This window comes from Rattus norvegicus, chromosome 11 (assembly GCF_021556685.1).
Source record: "Rattus norvegicus strain SHRSP/BbbUtx chromosome 11, alternate assembly SHRSP_T2T, whole genome shotgun sequence".
In the NCBI taxonomy this organism is placed as follows: domain Eukaryota; kingdom Metazoa; phylum Chordata; class Mammalia; order Rodentia; family Muridae; genus Rattus; species Rattus norvegicus.
The window spans coordinates 76,949,038-76,965,770 of NC_141544.1; the positions used below are offsets into that span (position 1 = coordinate 76,949,038).

Genomic DNA, 16,733 nt, shown 5'->3' on the forward strand with positions numbered 1-16,733 from the left:
TAATGTTACGCAGTACTTTGTAAATACTCAAGGTACAGTTGTTAAAGTTGTTGTTTTCTTATATTACTGTGTGACTTTGTACAAATCATAAATTCCTCGAGAGCCTTAGTTCTGATAGCCCTTCCCAGAATTAGTGAACAGATCAAAAAGTGCAAGATAGTGCCTTAGAAGCAGCTCTGTATAAATAATTGTGAACCTGAGCAGTTTACTCTTGCATTACAGTGTTTTGGGACCAAATTCTATGAGAAGTTTAGCTATTACTCTGAGGGTGTTAGAGGTAGAGCTCTCAGACAGAGAGCAGGAGGATAGGGCAATATACAGGGGCCTAGGACTGGGGAGGGAGAACCTAAAGATCCAGGGTATGCTTATGATGGCTACAGTGGAGGCCGTGCTCAGTAAAGAAAGTAGCAGTAGTGATGAAAACTTGGGGACATTTCTTTGGAATCATTGAAGTTCTGTGTTGAATGTAAAGGATATGGAAACAAAAAAGTTCCGTGAACTTTAAATTTGACATCGACTGAACACATTTCTTTAAATATCAATGGCTTATAAACATGAAACAGTAGTCCTCAGAGAGGTGGCTCACTGGTTAACAGCACTTGTTGCCTTTGCAGCAAATCAGAATTTTGTTTTCAGCACCTGTATCAGGCAGCCCTTGGGGGCCCATTGCCGTCTTCTGGCTTTGAAGGTGCCTGCACATACGTGTGTGTGTGTGTGTGTGTGTGTGTGTGTGTGTGTGTGTGTGACCACCAAAAGCTTTTCGTTTTAGCTGTTTATTTGGCCTTTTCCAAAATAACCATCCAAATTGCAGTCTGTGGAGAACGCTGATACACAGGCATACAGATAACTATGGAGAAAGCATTAGACATACAGATAATCTATGGAGAAAACGTTAGACAGACACACACATTCAAAAGTGAGCTACACATAATTTGCTGTAAATTACATATAAATATTAGAAACGTGATTTTCAAAAATTTATTAGTGATGAGATTTCGGCATAAAAAGGTGGACACATAGAGAGATGGACAGGTCTACGGTGACAGTGACTGTGACAGAAAACTGTGGAGTCTTGTTGGTGGGCACATTGCAAATCAGTTCTTCTGACCTGTTTGTGTTTGGAGGTTTTACTAAAACATTGGAGGCGTGGAGCGCAGGCTTTTCTGGAAGATTTCCTTCTTCTGACCCGAGACTTGACTTTTTCGTAGGAACTTTCCGCTGCACCTTTTGCCAGGCAGAGGTAGAAGAAGATGAATCAGCAATGCCCAAAAAAGATGCGCGCACACTTTTGGCAAGGTTTAATGAACAAATTGAGCCCATTTATGCATTGCTTCGAGAGACAGAGGATGTAAACTTGGCCTACGAAATACTTGAACCAGAACCCACGGAAATCCCAGCCCTGAAGCAGAGGTGAGTGGATTTAAAGTTTGCTCTGGTTTTACCTTGGAGGGCTAGAGTAGTTATTTACCAGGAGACTGAAGACTTGAATATCACAGGCTTCCAAGTTCTGCCATGCTCGTCTTCTAACTGGTGCCTGCGCTCACATTTGTTTGTACTGAATGCAGTCGAATGTGAGCCTTGGGCAAAAATCTTTAAATAGTCATTTTCACCTCAACCCTCCTCTGTTGGGGCCTGCAGCATATAGCCAATTGATAGGCAATTCTAAATGTGATGTGCCTCTTGGGAATATTTGGATTTTCCTATTCAACCCACCCTCCTCACTACTCCCTCAAGATAAGAGTTTCTCTGTGTTGCCCTGGAACCAGCTCTGTAGACCAGGCTGGCCTTGAACTCAAGAGATCTATCTGCATCTGCCTCGTAAGAACTGAGATTAAAGGCCTGCACCACCACTGCCAGGCTTCAAGTCAATTAAAGGCCAAAACTCTCTCAGGAATTCAGCAGTTTCCTATAGGTTTTTGTTTTTAAATTAGCAGGTAAGTTTTGTTATGGCCTCTGTATGCATATTCTCCTCCCTGACCTCCATGCCCCTGCCTCCACTCATACTGCTGTATCCACTTGGTCCCTTGGCCTTTCACTTTCATGTCACTTATACAGAAGACACAGACACACTCCTCATTCCTCAAAACCTCCTCACCCTTTTCTGCTTTGGTTCTCTCTCAAGTTCTATGACCTACACCCACACATAGACTCTTACATACACATATATAAGAGTTAAAAGCTGGGCTCATGTGTGAGTGATAATATACATTTTATTCTAGTGAAGCATTTTCAACATGAACTTGTCGTAGTAGTCAGGGTTAAACCGACTTCCTGGAGGTGTAGTTGCCGTGGGTTACCACTGCTCACAGTGCTTCCCTCGTCCCTTAACCCCACGCTCTCTAGTGTGGGAATGCTAGTAGGCATAGTTCCACCCTGCCATGAAAGTCAGAGATTTCAGAAGCTTCTTTACTTCTGGTTTATGTGTGTGAGTGTTTTCTCTGCAAGTGTGTGCATGCACTGTATGTGTGGCTCGTGCCCACAGAGGCCAGAAGAAGGTGTCATCCCCTGGAACTGGACTTATGGATGGTTGAGAGCCACCTGTGAGTATTGGGAAGTGAACCCAGATATTCTGTAAGAGCAACAGTGCCTTTACCCTCTGAGCCTTCTCCAGACCACAGGTTATTCTATCATAAGTAAGAACTGCTTCCTTCTTTCCAATACTTAAGCAAGGTCACACCCATCACCTCCTCCTGACACTGTTCCAGGTGTATTTGTGTGGGTTTTGGAGCTTCTATCTTATTTTTTTATTGAAAATAGATGTTTGTTTATAAATATCTTCTGATGCCAGCTCTCCTCCCCCAACTCCTTTTAAACCCTTTCTACTTCCCCTCACAAGAATCCAGACCCTTTCTTTCTCTCATTAGAAAACACAGGCTTGAAATAGCAATAATAAAATAATAAGATAAAATAAAAGCCAAACCAAAATAGGACAAAACAAACTAGCTGAAGAAAAAGCACAAGAAACACAAACAGATGCCGAGACCCATTTACACACCCAGAGAATTCATGGAACAAAATTGGAAATCATAATATATAAGCATAAGATCTGTGAGGTTAAAAGAAAGGGGGGGGGGTGCACAGAGAAAGCATTATTAGACCAAAAAAACCTTCAAAAATACCATTGACCTGGTTTGGCATTTGCTGCTGGGCATGGGGCCTACCCTACGATGTGCTTTACAAACCCAGTGAGACTCCATTGGAGAAAACGAATTTTCTTTTGTAAGTAATTACCATCTAGAAATAGTTTCTGGGTTAGGGATATGTCCACTTCTCTCAGCAGTGGGACCCCGTCTGCTTGGACCTGTGCAGGCCCTGTGGGTGCTGCCACAGTCACTGTGAAGTCATTTGTGGATCAGTCCAGTTGGGTTTGCAAGACACTGTTTCCTTGGTGTCTTTCATCCACATTGGCTCTTAAAAAATTTCTGCCTCCTCTTCCACAGAATTCCTTGATCACAGAAGGGCAGGATTTGATGGACACATCCCATCTAGGACTGAGTGTTCCCAGGTCTCTCACTCTGCACTTTGTCTAATTGTGGAACTCTGTATTTGTTCATTCTATCTGCTGCAGGGAGAAAGCTTTTCTGGTGCTGACTGAGCAAACACTGATTTATGAGTATCGCAGACTATCAGTGGAAGTCATTTATTAGTGCATACCTTTAGCAGAACAGTAGTATTTAGTTTTCCCCTAGGTCCATGGCTTATCTAGTCTCAGATTTTTGGCCACCTGGACAGTGTCACTCATGGGTTCTTTCTCTTGGAATGGGCTTCAATTCAGTCAGAAAGTGGCTGTCTTAGTTTGGGTTTTATTGCTGTGAAGAGACACCACGACCAAGGCAATTATTAAAAAAAGAAAAGACTTCTTTGGGGCTGGCTTTTAGAGATTTAGTCCAGTATCACTGTGATGGGAAGCATGGCAGCCTCCAGTCAGGCATGGTGTTGAAGGAGGTGAGAGCTCTACATCTTGATCCATAGGCAGCTAGGGGGAGACTGGCTTTTGTTTCACACGGGGTGGAGCTTGAGCATTTAAGACTTCAAAACCCTGCTCCAACAGTGACAAGTCCACCCTCTAGTAAGGTCACATCTCCTAGTAGTGCCACTCCTGGTGGGCCAAACATTCAAACACTGGAGTCTGTGGGGCATACCTATCAAACCACCACAGTAGTTGATTACCTTCACAACTTTTGTGCCACCATTGGACCCGTGTGTGTTGCAGGAAGGTCACCATTGCAGACTGCAGAGTTGGTAGTTTGGTTGGTGTTTACCTTTCCTCTCTGGTAGTGTTACACAGTACCTTCTAGGACCATCAACCCTGGTAAGTAGTGGTCAGTTCTAAGGAAGAACTAGCTTCACTGCTCTGTGTTCAGTGAGTTGTATAGGTGTTGTCTTCAGCTGTAGGGCCTTCCTGTCAGTTTGTGGAGAGCAGGCAATAGCCTTGACAGTAGCCTGGTTGCGAAGGGTTTCCATGGCATCCACTTGGCCAACAGCTCAAGCAGATGTAATCCATTCTCAGCACTGAAGGTTTCATTTGCTGATGAGTGATCCTGGGACTCTGTCTCCCCTGTTATTTGGTGACTCCATCTAGGCTCTTTCATACATGTATATGTTTTAAGAAGCTGCCAAGTAGTGGTGGTGGTGCACACCTTTAATCCCAGTACTAGGAAGATAGAGGCAGTTTGATCTCTTGGGTTTGAGACCAGCCTGGTCTACAGAGTTCTAGCTCAACCAAAGATACACAGAGAAACCCTGTCTCAAAACAAACAAAGCCAAAACAAAACAAAGAGGCAACAGGGGCAGCTTCTGTGATATTAGGTGTTATTCGGTCCCTCAAGTGGCCCTCGGTTGTAGCTGTTTCTCTCTGTATTTCCTCCTTACCTTTCCTCCCATACCATCCCCATTTGATCTTCCCATTCAGTCCATCCCACTCCATTCACAACTGTACTCTGTGTTTGCCCTTCCTAGAAAGATCATACCCCAACCTCCAAGTCCCTCACTCTATACCTAATTCCTTCAGTTATGTGAACTGGAGCCTGCTTATCAAAGACCTAACAATATTTGCATGTAAACAGATGTGTCCTGTATTTGTCTTTTTGAGTCTGGATTATCTCACTCAGCATGATTTTTTTTTCTAGTGGTTCTTTTTCTTTCTTTTTTTAAAATTCCCTCTGGTATTTACTGTTTAAAAATAGCAAGTCCTGGGCTAATTTCTTTTCTTCCCAGTTGTACAGAGAACTTTGTAACTTTATCAGTTACTGTGGGCTGACAACACCGGGAGTCAGTTAGAATGTCTTTATGATAATTTGTCTTCCATGCCCAGAGGCTCTGACTTAGTACAGTTTACAGCTCAGTTGCATCCAGAGGGGTCTAGATTTCTTCCATCTCTGCTCTCTCCTGTTGTGTTGCCTTCTTAGGACTGTGAGGGAACTGCCCTCAGGCATTGAATATTACCTGCAGATGAAATGTTCAAGTGCAGACAGGATCACATCCTTTCCCTGTGTCTTATTTAAAACATAACTAAAGAAATGTTCTAGAAAACACACTTTAGTCTATCTGTCCACCAGTGTCTCACTGGCTAGGATTACTTTGTATATTTATTTTAAACCAATATCAGATAGCTAAGTTTTACTTTGGCAGGGAAAGTTCTTAAGAGTCCTTTGGAGCCATCAATATTTAAAGAAAACTGATAATAAAAACCAAGGAGTCAAGATTAGAAGGGCAGCATTCCATCCACGTCACTGGCAGCTTCCCGTTTAACTTAACTCACTGCTGAGACATAAACATTTACTGCTATTTAATTGATGCCCCAAGTAAAGTCTAACTTGAATTTCTCTAAAAGAATACCAAAAGGAAGATTTTAAGAGTGCTCTTTATTCATTCTGATTGTCATTTCTGTTTTTCTTGCCTTTCTTCAAAGTACCTGTTATGACTTGATGAGGTAGTCTCCAAAGTTAACCCCATGAGTTGATGTGTGCAGGATTATGTGTAAAGGGAAACCGTCTCAGAGGGTCGTGTTGTAACAACATCATCGTAATAAAGTCAATGTAGGTCTACACTAGAGCACTGTGCCTTTCTTCTCTCCTCACTGGCGTTAGTTAACTCAGGAAGCCACATCTGCCTGATATGTAAAAGCGGGCTGAGTACAATGAGATGTTAGCTGAAAACAGACAAAGCATTGACCGGGGGCGGGGAGACAGTGAGTCAGTGAGACAGTGAGATGAGCAGGGAGAACTCAGCATGTGATAGGAGCACAAAACCAAAGATGGATCCAGAAACCAAAGGAACATGAATGCTAAGGGAGGAAAAAGTTTACAAAGCCAAGCTATATTGTCGGCACCTGTGCAGGTAGAAAGAATGTCTAGGGACAGATAGAGCTGAATTGAGACAAGTGGTAATCGATACAAAAAATAATGTGAATGTGGAAAGGAACAGAAGACAGAAATCAAGTGAGTGCAATTGTAGCACGAGACATCAACTATTTGACATATCCAGAGCAGGAATGAGGAGACAAGTAGGGAGGGGGCAGAAGAAATGACTAAGACCAGGCAGAACTGGTGCCAGGGAGAAAGGCTGTTGGCAAGAATGGTATCGGATAGCCTTAGGTACAGGTAGGACAGTGAAAGGAATGCAGAGGCAGTAGCTGGAAAACATGCATTAAATAGCTGGAAAGAGCTTGTTGCTTGGTTTCAAAATTATCATAACCAGAAGCAGGGTGGGAAGGATGAGATAAGCCCAAGACTACCCTAGAGGATGGTCAGGATGCTGTCCTAAGAGACCTACAGCTAGCTGGTCAGATCCCTGGACACTGGCACAGCAAGGGAGCCTAAGCTCAGCATGTGCTAGAGACCCAAGGAGCTGTGAGGTGGTCTAAGAAAGAGAGAAAGAGCAAGGCAGCAAGCAGAAAGACAAGGACAGGTTCCTAGAGGTTTCCAAGGGAAGAGGATTAACAAAGTGTCAGTTAGATTTAGGTTAGATTTAGGATGGCATGGTTTCTGAACGAACGGATATCACAATGCAGGGAGACATTTAGAGAAGTAGGAGAAGTCAGAGAAGTCATGAGGTGTGCAGCACCTGTGGGCTCTGAAAACAACCACAAGGCATGGAGTGAACAGGCATCAGAAACAACGCTCACCTCTAGACAGGCGCGCTAAAGACAAACTGATATAGATCAGGATTGAAAATGCTAAAGCAGCAGCGAGAAGGTTGGCTTAGCTCAAAGAAATGGATTGGAGAAAGATAAGGATTGATTGGGCCTGAAGTGTGTTGACAGGCAAGAAAGGCCATAGAGGTAGAGAGCAAACCAGATGAGGAAACATCAGCATCCATGCGGGGAAGGGTGGCTGGGACGCACAGTCAGTACCGTTGTAGAAATAGAAGGATGCAGCGAGGTAGAAGAGACTGGGCTCTGAAGAGGGACGTGCCTGTTCAGTGAGTGGCAGGAGGAGAATGTTCATTCTGTGTTGAAGTCCGACCAGTAGAATAATTTCCTAGTTTCTTCCATGGTCACACACAAAGTCACCCTAGTTTAGTTACACTAAAAAAGTATTTTTAAGATACAGTACTCTTTATTTTATTTTACACAAAATTCTCATGGAAGATATAACTGGGGGTGGTTTTACCAGACTGGTATTTTTAAGTATTCTGTCACTGTGTCCTTCTCCTCCCTCATGCAAGTTAATGGAACATATATCAATCTCAAAAGTGCTAGTTATTCCTGTGTGCAAGAGGATCCAGTGTTGCAGAGCTTAAATATGATGTAATGCATACAGCTTTCACCCGGTGTTGTAGAATTCTTTGAGAGTTGTGAAAGCATGCCTGCCTAATTGCTAGATAACTTTTGTTCCTGCTCCTGATGTATTAGGCCTCTCTCCAAGTGTCCTTCATGTTACAAACCTAGACCTTAACCTTTCTCCTTGTTCTTCTCTCCTTTCCTACAGCAAGGACCGAGCAGCAAGTGCTGCTGGAGCGGCTGGCCTGGCAGGTGGGCACCACCGGGAAGCATGGACCAACAAAGGCCCCTCTTATGAAGACTTGTATACTCAGAATGTTGTCATCAGCATGGACGACCAAGACGATGTGCATCGCACCTCGCTGGAAGGGAAAGCCGCCAAAGAGAGACCCATTTGGTTGAGAGAGAGCACTGTCCAGGGGGCGTACGGTTCTGAAGAGATGAAGGAAGGTAAGACTGAGAAGTAGGGAGTGCCTTTGCCATGGAAATTACCTCAGCTTAGAAGGAGAGTGCCTGGGTGGTTCTCGGTTTATTGAAAGTTCATTGTAGGAAACTGAGCACTAAGCATTAGCACCGACTGTGTTCTGTGACGTTCAGCTTAGTCAGGATAGCACATACATTTTTTATATGTATAAGTGTTTGCCTGAACATATACATGTGTGTGCACTACATGACCCCTAGTGCCCAGGGAGGTAAGAAGACGGTATCAGATTCTAGACTCACAGATATTTTAGAGCCGCCGTGAGAGTGCCGGGACCCGAGCTCAGGTCCTCTGGAAGAGCAACCAGGACTCTTTTTTTTTTTTTTTTTTAATTTCTATATATATATTTTTTTTTATTAACTTGAGTATTTCTTTTTTTTTTATTTTTATTTTTTATTAACTTGAGTATTTCTTATATACATTTCGAGTGTTATTCCCTTTCCCGGTTTCCGGGCAAACATCCCCCTCCCCCCTCCCCTTCCTTATGGGTGTTCCCCTCCCAACCCTCCCCCCATTGCCGCCCTCCCCCCATAGACTAGTTCACTGGGGGTTCAGTCTTAGCAGGACCCAGGGCTTCCCCTTCCACTGGTGCTCTTACTAGGATATTCATTGCTACCTATGGGGTCAGAGTCCAGGGTCAGTCCATGTATAGTCTTTAGGTAGTGGCTTAGTCCCTGGAAGCTCTGGTTGCTTGGCATTGTTGTACTTTTGGGGTCTCGAGCCCCTTCAAGCTCTTCCAGTTCTTTCTCTGATTCCTTCAACGGGGGACCTATTCTCAGCTCAGTGGTTTGCTGCTGGCATTCGCCTCTGTATTTGCTGTATTCTGGCTGTGTCTCTCAGGAGCGATCTACATCCGGCTCCTGTCGGTCTGCACTTCTTTGCTTCATCCATCTTGTCTAATTGGGTGGCTGTATATGTATGGGCCACATGTGGGGCAGGCTCTGAATGGGTGTTCCTTCAGTCTCTGTTTTAATCTTTGCCTCTCCCTTCCCAGCCAAGGGTATTCTTTTTCCTCATTTAAAGAAGGAGTGAAGCATTCACATTTTGATCATCCGTCTTGAGTTTCGTTTGTTCTAGGGATCTAGGGTAATTCAAGCATTTGGGCTAATAGCCACTTATCAATGAGTGCATACCATGTATGTCTTTCTGTGATTGGGTTAGCTCACTCAGGATGATATTTTCCAGTTCCAACCATTTGCCTACGAATTTCATAAACTCGTTGTTTTTGATAGCTGAGTAATATTCCATTGTGTAGATGTACCACATTTTCTGTATCCATTCCTCTGTTGAAGGGCATCTGGGTTCTTTCCAGCTTCTGGCTATTATAAATAAGGCTGCGATGAACATAGTGGAGCACGTGTCTCTTTTATATGTTGAGGCATCTTTTGGGTATATGCCCAAGAGAGGTATAGCTGGATCCTCAGGCAGTTCAATGTCCAATTTTCTGAGGAACCTCCAGACTGATTTCCAGAATGGTTTTACCAGTCTGCAATCCCACCAACAATGGAGGAGTGTTCCTCTTTCTCCACATCCTCGCCAGCATCTGCTGTCACCTGAGTTTTTGATCTTAGCCATTCTCACTGGTGTGAGGTGAAATCTCAGGGTTGTTTTGATTTGCATTTCCCTTATGACTAAAGATGTTGAACATTTCTTTAGGTGTTTCTCAGCCATTCGGCATTCCTCAGCTGTGAATTCTTTGTTTAGCTCTGAACCCCATTTTTTAATAGGGTTATTTGTTTCCCTGCGGTCTAACTTCTTGAGTTCTTTGTATATTTTGGATATAAGGCCTCTATCTGTTGTAGGATTGGTAAAGATCTTTTCCCAATCTGTTGGTTGCCGTTTTGTCCTAACCACAGTGTCCTTTGCCTTACAGAAGCTTTGCAGTTTTATGAGATCCCATTTGTCGATTCTTGATCTTAGAGCATAAGCCATTGGTGTTTTGTTCAGGAAATTTTTTCCAGTGCCTATGTGTTCCAGATGCTTCCCTAGTTTTTCTTCTATTAGTTTGAGTGTGTCTGGTTTGATGTGGAGGTCCTTGATCCACTTGGACTTAAGCTTTGTACAGGCAACCAGGACTCTTAAGCACTGCCCCGTCTTACCAGTTCCAGATGTCTGTGCTTAGATTGAAATACTGCCATGCTTTCATTTTGGTTAAAGCACCGTTGTATTGTATAGGTTTCTCATAAGTAACAAGGAACCTTTTGCTAGCTGAGGTATATAGGAAGATACCACATGAAAGCAATGAGTGTCCCTGCGTCCAAGAAAATTGATAGAATTTTATTTGGGACAATCTTGTAAGTCTCTGAGACCAAAAGGGTTAGCAGTTGGGCAATAACTTTCACAAGTTTAAGAAGTGCAGGGTTTACTTTGTAAGTTCTAGCTCAGGCACTGGACTCCACCTTGGGGGATGATAATAGAGCAAACAGCAGCTGAGACTGGTCCAGACTGGATGGACTAGAAAGCAGAGGTGACAGGAGTGGACGGTCTGCCCCACTAGGGTTTGTTACTAGCTTGTCACATGACTGGGATCTTCAGTGCAGAAGCATCGTCAGTTACTCCTGCTCTGACCGTCTCCTGCCTTCGTTCCTAAGATCTGTGCCAGTGCACTGTGTAGACTGGCACTGGGTAAGAGAGAGGGGGGTATTGTGGTTGCAGGTAATACCTCTCGTGGAGTTGATTCCCTTTGAAAGTTCAGTTCTAGTCAAAAAATATTCCTGTGACAACCGTGCTTTCCTTACCTCCCACCTCACGGATTAGCCTGCGATGTGCAGTTATTTTGGTTGAGGTGGTTCTGGTTTATGTAGTCGTTAGGCTGTAGTATTCAATGGGCTTGTTTGCCTCAACTTGGCTTCTTCCCTGTTCTTGAAGCAGTCATATCTTTTTTTTTATTTTATGAACTTAGAAACAAAATTAACTCAGATATAATTATTATTAACCAATGTAATGTATAAATAACTAGTAAGTTTAACTTTGAATATTTATAATTTGTAAGATAGTAGAATCTGAGTTATGGGGCTTAAACAAGCTAGTCTACCCAAATTTTCTGTGTAAGATAGATAGTATTTAGATTTGTCCTTGTTTGTCATGATGTTGAACATGGGCTACTCATTGAGATGTTTGTCCTGAACCGAATTTTCCTCAAACATGAATTATGCCATGTCTTTTTTGACCCCGGGGTTCTGATTGGTTGATTCCTGTGCCCCTGCTCTCCTTCACAGTGGCCTCTTTCCCAGTCATCTGCAATCAGAGTTCCTTGTGTCTTTTCCCCAGTCCATCTCTCCAGCTCTACACTTGATCTTAGCCAAAAGGCCGAGAAGCGATCCATCTCCAGCTCTAATAAGCTTTCTGGAGGCCCGGTGACCAGAATAATACCTGTAGCTTATACACAGATCACTCAAGTCTGGTTTTAGTACCATTTGGTTGCCGCCTGCCATTTTGTTTGTTACTTTGGTTCTGGAAGCTTGCTAAGACTAATGTGAGACACAGACAGGGGACCTGTAGGACACATTTAGTCCAACCCTGTATTTAATAGCTTGGACTGTGTCATTCAACATAGTCTATATTACTTTTCTATATGTAGGTATTCTTTTACTTTGACTATGTAAATATTTATTTTTTTGGTGACCTAGTCAAACTTTAGCTTTTCAGGTTTTTTTCTACATTTTGGCTATTCAACTCCAGATTGCATAGCAGCATCATTGACCTTGACAGGCAGTGTGCACCTTCTTTGTAACTTTTAGCTGTTACATAGGACTTCCTGGAAGTATTTCCTCTACTTTCTCACCCATAAATGTGCCTAGTCATCTTTGTTTTCGTCTTCTGTTTTTTGTTTTTTTCTTTTTTCTTTTATTTTTTCGGAACTGGGGACCTAACCCAGGGCCTTGTGCTTGCTAGGCAAGCGCTCTATCACTGAGCTAAATCCCTAACCTTTCGTCTTCTGTTTTAATCTTTAACAAAACAGTCCCTTCCCCCAGACTGTGCTTGTCAGAATCTGTTCAGTATGTGTGCATTTACTTGTATTTTGCATCTCCTCCAACTTTGTACTTTTTTGAAATATTGTGTTGGTAAAATGAAAGTATTTATGACAAGCGCCTTCAGACACAGCTGGCCTGGAGGCCTACGAGCCTTTCCTGCCTTTCTTGATTTTCTTTGGGAGTCAGCACTCTGGAAGCCTCTGCCTTCAGCAGTGTTTGCCTTTGATGCTGATGTCCATCTTATGCTGTCTCTTTTCTCTAGCTTTCTTTTCTCTCTTGCCTAGTATCTCATGAGGGAATTCAGTTCTTTTCAAAACATCTAACTCCCAGCTAATGTTCGATATAGTAACACGGTGATTTCACTTTATTCATGGCCAGAACTAACCATTTTCTGAGCCTTCTCTTGATGATGGTTGGTAATTGTCCTATATATCAGACCCATTGGTAATTGTCGTATATATCAGACCCATTCTGAGTACTCCATATTCCCTTGGACTCCACAGTAATTCAGTGAAGCAAATACTATTAGTTTTTACACTGTTATACTTGGGGAATTTGGAGAAGAGAAAATTAGTGTAACTTTACCCAAACCACATACCCAATATGTGTTAGTATTTGAATCAAGGAGGCAGGTCCCAAGTGTGACTTTTTTGTTCCTTTTATATATTTAAAAGGGCAGTGTGTTTGAGTCTAACTGAATGCAAAATGTAAACATTTTTCTTACATGTATATCAGCCAAGATGTGGGTATATGTGTGTATAAGTGGTGATATGTGGTGAGAGAAAATCTTAAATTGACCTTTTTATAATGAGTTCGAAGTTGGTATGATTTGCTTCAGGAACATGACACTGCTATTTATTTACTCAGTCAGCAAATTCTCACTCAGTGCCTCACACATGGCAGGTATTGCTTTAGTGCCTGGGGTCACATAGAATAAGAGATAAAATTGTTGTGGCAGATTCTATGTCCTTGGAAAAGGACAACAGAGGCTGTAAGCCTAAGTCATCATGTTGAAAAACGATGCTTTGGGCAAAAACACACCCTTTGATAAAGTGTTGTTTGAGTAACATAAAGGATGTAGGGAAGTTAGATGCAGAGAGACCTAGGAGAAAATAATTCTTTCAGGGCAAACAGGCAGTCCAGCTACCCTGAGGGAGTGTGTGTGTTTGGAATGTGTCCAGGAATAGCAACTGTGGCTGGCACAGAGTGACTTAACGGGGGAGAATGGGTAAGAAGTTGGTGGCCAGGAGGAGTTCAGGATGAGGCAGCATCTTTAGGTATCGTTAGGCCTCTGGGTTTTACTGAGTGAGGTGAAGCTGTGTTTCCATTCTGTGTTATGCTGCTGCTGTGCCAGCCCTATCTCAGCACCTCTCACAGGTTCTCGCTGGGAGTCGTAGCAGGCACATCTTCTCTCCGCTTCCTAACATTTAGAAATTGAAAATTTTGCTCAAAATAGTGCAGTTTGCATGGGGGAGGGGAGAACTCACAACTCCCATTTGTGTGAGCGTCTGTAAACCTGTAAAGTCCATGTACTCAGTCATTGTGCTACTGGAGCTTTAGTTTCTAAGAAACATTAGAAGAGCATTTTGTAGAAGAGCAGCTCAGGAATGCAAGCAGTGAGCTCTGCGTTGTCGTATTTGCCGACTTAAATATAAGGCATTAAAGTCTTTTTTGTATTAGTTACAAATGAATGAACTGGGGCTGGGGATTTAGCTCAGTGGTAGAGCGCTTACCTAGGAAGCGCAAAGCCCTGGGTTCGGTCCCCAGCTCAAAAAAAAAAAAAAAAAAAAAAAAAAAAAAAAAAAAAACCTCTACAAATGAATGAACTTTCTGGCTTTTAACTTCCAGGTGGCATCGACATGGACACATTTCAGGATCGAGAGGAAGCCCGTGCGGGGCCTGATGACAACGAGGAGGTCATGCGAGCTCTACTCATTCATGAGAAGAAGACGTCTTCGGCGACAGCTGGCTCAGTGGGAGCAGCCGCTCCGGTGACTGCTGCCAACGGCAGTGACTCTGAGAGTGAGACCAGTGAGTCGGATGACGACTCTCCACCCCGGCCAGCAGCTGCAGCTCCTCATCACCGCGATGAAGATGAGGAAGATGACGAGTTTGAGGAAGTAGCAGATGACCCCGTTGTTATGGTGGCTGGCTGCCCATTCTCCTACAGTGAGGTTAGCCAGCGGCCAGAGTTGGTAGCTCAGATGACACCAGAAGAAAAGGAAGCCTACATAGCCATGGGCCAGCGGATGTTTGAGGATCTCTTCGAGTGAACTTCCCTGCTTTTCCTGTGTTAGCTTACTTCAGAGAGAAACTTCCCGGCCAGGGCTGAGGGGCTTTTCTTTATGTAAAGCACCCGGTAGTCTGGTACAGAAGTGTAGTAGGAGAGAAAATCTGATTTTTTTTTAATGTAAGAAACTTCCCAAAAAGGTAGATAGGTTGAAAGTATTCAGTTCCCTCATATTACTAAAGTATTAATATTTTTCTCTATTTCCTTATCTAATTTCTTCCTTTCCCTCTTAAGACATATTTTTCTCACTCTGACTAAAATGTTCCTGTCTACCTTCAGAACCCTGCTAGGGATAAACTTACCCTAGTGTTGTAGCTGCATTGTGGCCGCTTGGCACGATTTGAGACGATGCCTTATATTCCTGTCAACCAAAGCGGCTTACCAAGAAGCAGATCACTGCGTAGGGGAGCACCCACACATTTCATCTTCCTCAGAATTGAGTTTGGGGTGCGCCTGTGAAATGAGTGAGAGAGTACAGGAGAGAGGGGTACCTGAATCTTGGATCCACGTCTGTAGAACCAATAAAGCTGGTAGATTGTTTCGTTTTCATAGACCTTTTGGGCTGTACTTCAGGTGACAGAGTGACAGATGACAAAGCAGGTTAGTTCTACCCTCATGGAGGAATTCCAGCAGCACATGTGCCAAGGGTAAGGAGTCTGTGTCCAGGGTTGAAGAACAGAGAGCACTGGGAACCAAGCCTTATGCTGCGTCTGGTCAGTGTGATTTACTTGGGAATCTCTGACGTAAAGCGAGACTGGCCCCACTCCCCAGCGCTTGCTCTACAGGCCTTTGCCAGGGCTCTGCATTAAGGAGCCCATTCCAGTACAGAGCAGTGCTGATTCCTCCACTCCCCCAACTCTTCAAAGGCCACCAGAGCCTTTATCTGTCTCTGAGCCTCCTCTGACATCGTCCTTCAGTGCCTCAGACTACATTGTTGAGCATTGTAACCAAGGAACAGAGTCATCAGCACGGTGTTCTTCTTGAAGGCAGAACTTTAAAAATAAAGGACTTCCATATAAGGTCTACAACAATTAAAGTTTTACAGTATTTCTCCTTGCATTGTGACTTTTAGTTATCATTCTGTAGTATATGTGTGAAGCTGGGGACGTTTTAGGGAATGTGAGCCTCATGTAGAGAGACGACAGACATTTACCTGGTTGTTGGATGACTGAAGATTGACAGTCTGCGTACTGCAGGTTAGAGCTGGTTAGTTTATCGCTCTAAAGATGTTAGAGGCTTCTCATGGTCGTCATCTAATAGCATAGGTGCAATTTGATTTAAACTTTTTTTGGCACTGAATTGTCTTAAAAAACCTTTTTATGTATTTATCTTAAATACATGAACTGTTCAACTTTAAAATTTTGTTTTTTAAACTTTCATGGTTGTAGAAAAATTTAATTTTTAAAACATTAATTTTAAAATGTATGTTCTTTGTTGCATTTTATATGAGGTTGTGTGTGAGTGTGCATTTCAGTAGTGGAAAAGTGGTTCATAAAGGCACTCACTAAAGCGGCGGTGGGGATAGGCTAGGGAGCTGTCGTACTCCCTGCATTACCTCAGTCAAGAAAGAAATGGTTTCTAAGGCAGATACAGCCGTTCATAACAAGGCATTGGGAAGAAAGGTGTCCATATTGTATACATGTAAAAGGATTCGCGTTTTCCCTATAGAGGGCACATAGGGGCTGTTTGCAAGAAATTCTTGGCTGTTCTATTTGACAGATTGTCTGGAACAAACCTGAAGCAGGCGTAGTGTGTGTGAGTGGAGTGGGATTTGTAGTAATCACAGTTTTATATAATAGAGATCCCATATTGTAAAGTACACATAGACTATGGGCTACATGTAGAAATAGTGGAATGACAAAAACAAATTCTATGCTAATGCTAGGGTTATTGTGTGTATTCCTTGGTTTTGCATTTGAATCCCAGCTTAATCAAATTAAAATAATAGGACAGTGTAATGTAGTGTGTAAGTTTGTGACTGTTGCCTGTCTATTTCAGCAGTGTGTGACAGACCTCAGGAGAGCTTTTCATCAGACAGGTGTGTTTGTCTCACGCTGCTCAGGAACTTGTTATGGGAAGGCAGTTAGTGACAGAAAACCCAAAAATGGAAGTAGTGTCTATTGTTAGCCTTGGAAGCTCCGGCGGGGGCGGGCCTGTTCCCAAAGGTGGTAATGCATGCAGTGCCAGTGTAAAGAGGACCCAGGGTATTAGGAGTTATCACTGCCTACAGCATACAGCAGGGACAGGCAGGAGTCCGTTCCTCTG

At 43.2% G+C, this 16,733-nt stretch overlaps 1 protein-coding gene across 3 annotated transcripts in view; it reads left to right on the top strand.

The window, feature by feature from the left end:
- Gtf2e1 (general transcription factor IIE subunit 1) overlaps positions 1–16,426 on the top strand; it is a 33,407-nt gene extending 16,981 nt beyond the window's left edge. For 2 of the 3 annotated variants that reach the window (XM_087576229.1, XM_087576228.1), the window contains exons 3-5: positions 1,209–1,410; positions 7,932–8,173; positions 14,027–16,426. In XM_087576229.1, the coding sequence (XP_087432355.1) occupies positions 1,209–1,410; positions 7,932–8,173; positions 14,027–14,451 (869 nt within the window). In that variant the 3' untranslated portion in view covers positions 14,452–16,426. The remainder of the gene's footprint in view (positions 1–1,208; positions 1,411–7,931; positions 8,174–14,026) is intronic. The other variant, NM_001100556.1, reaches the window with a different exon arrangement.
- The last annotated feature ends 307 nt before the right edge of the window (positions 16,427–16,733 follow it).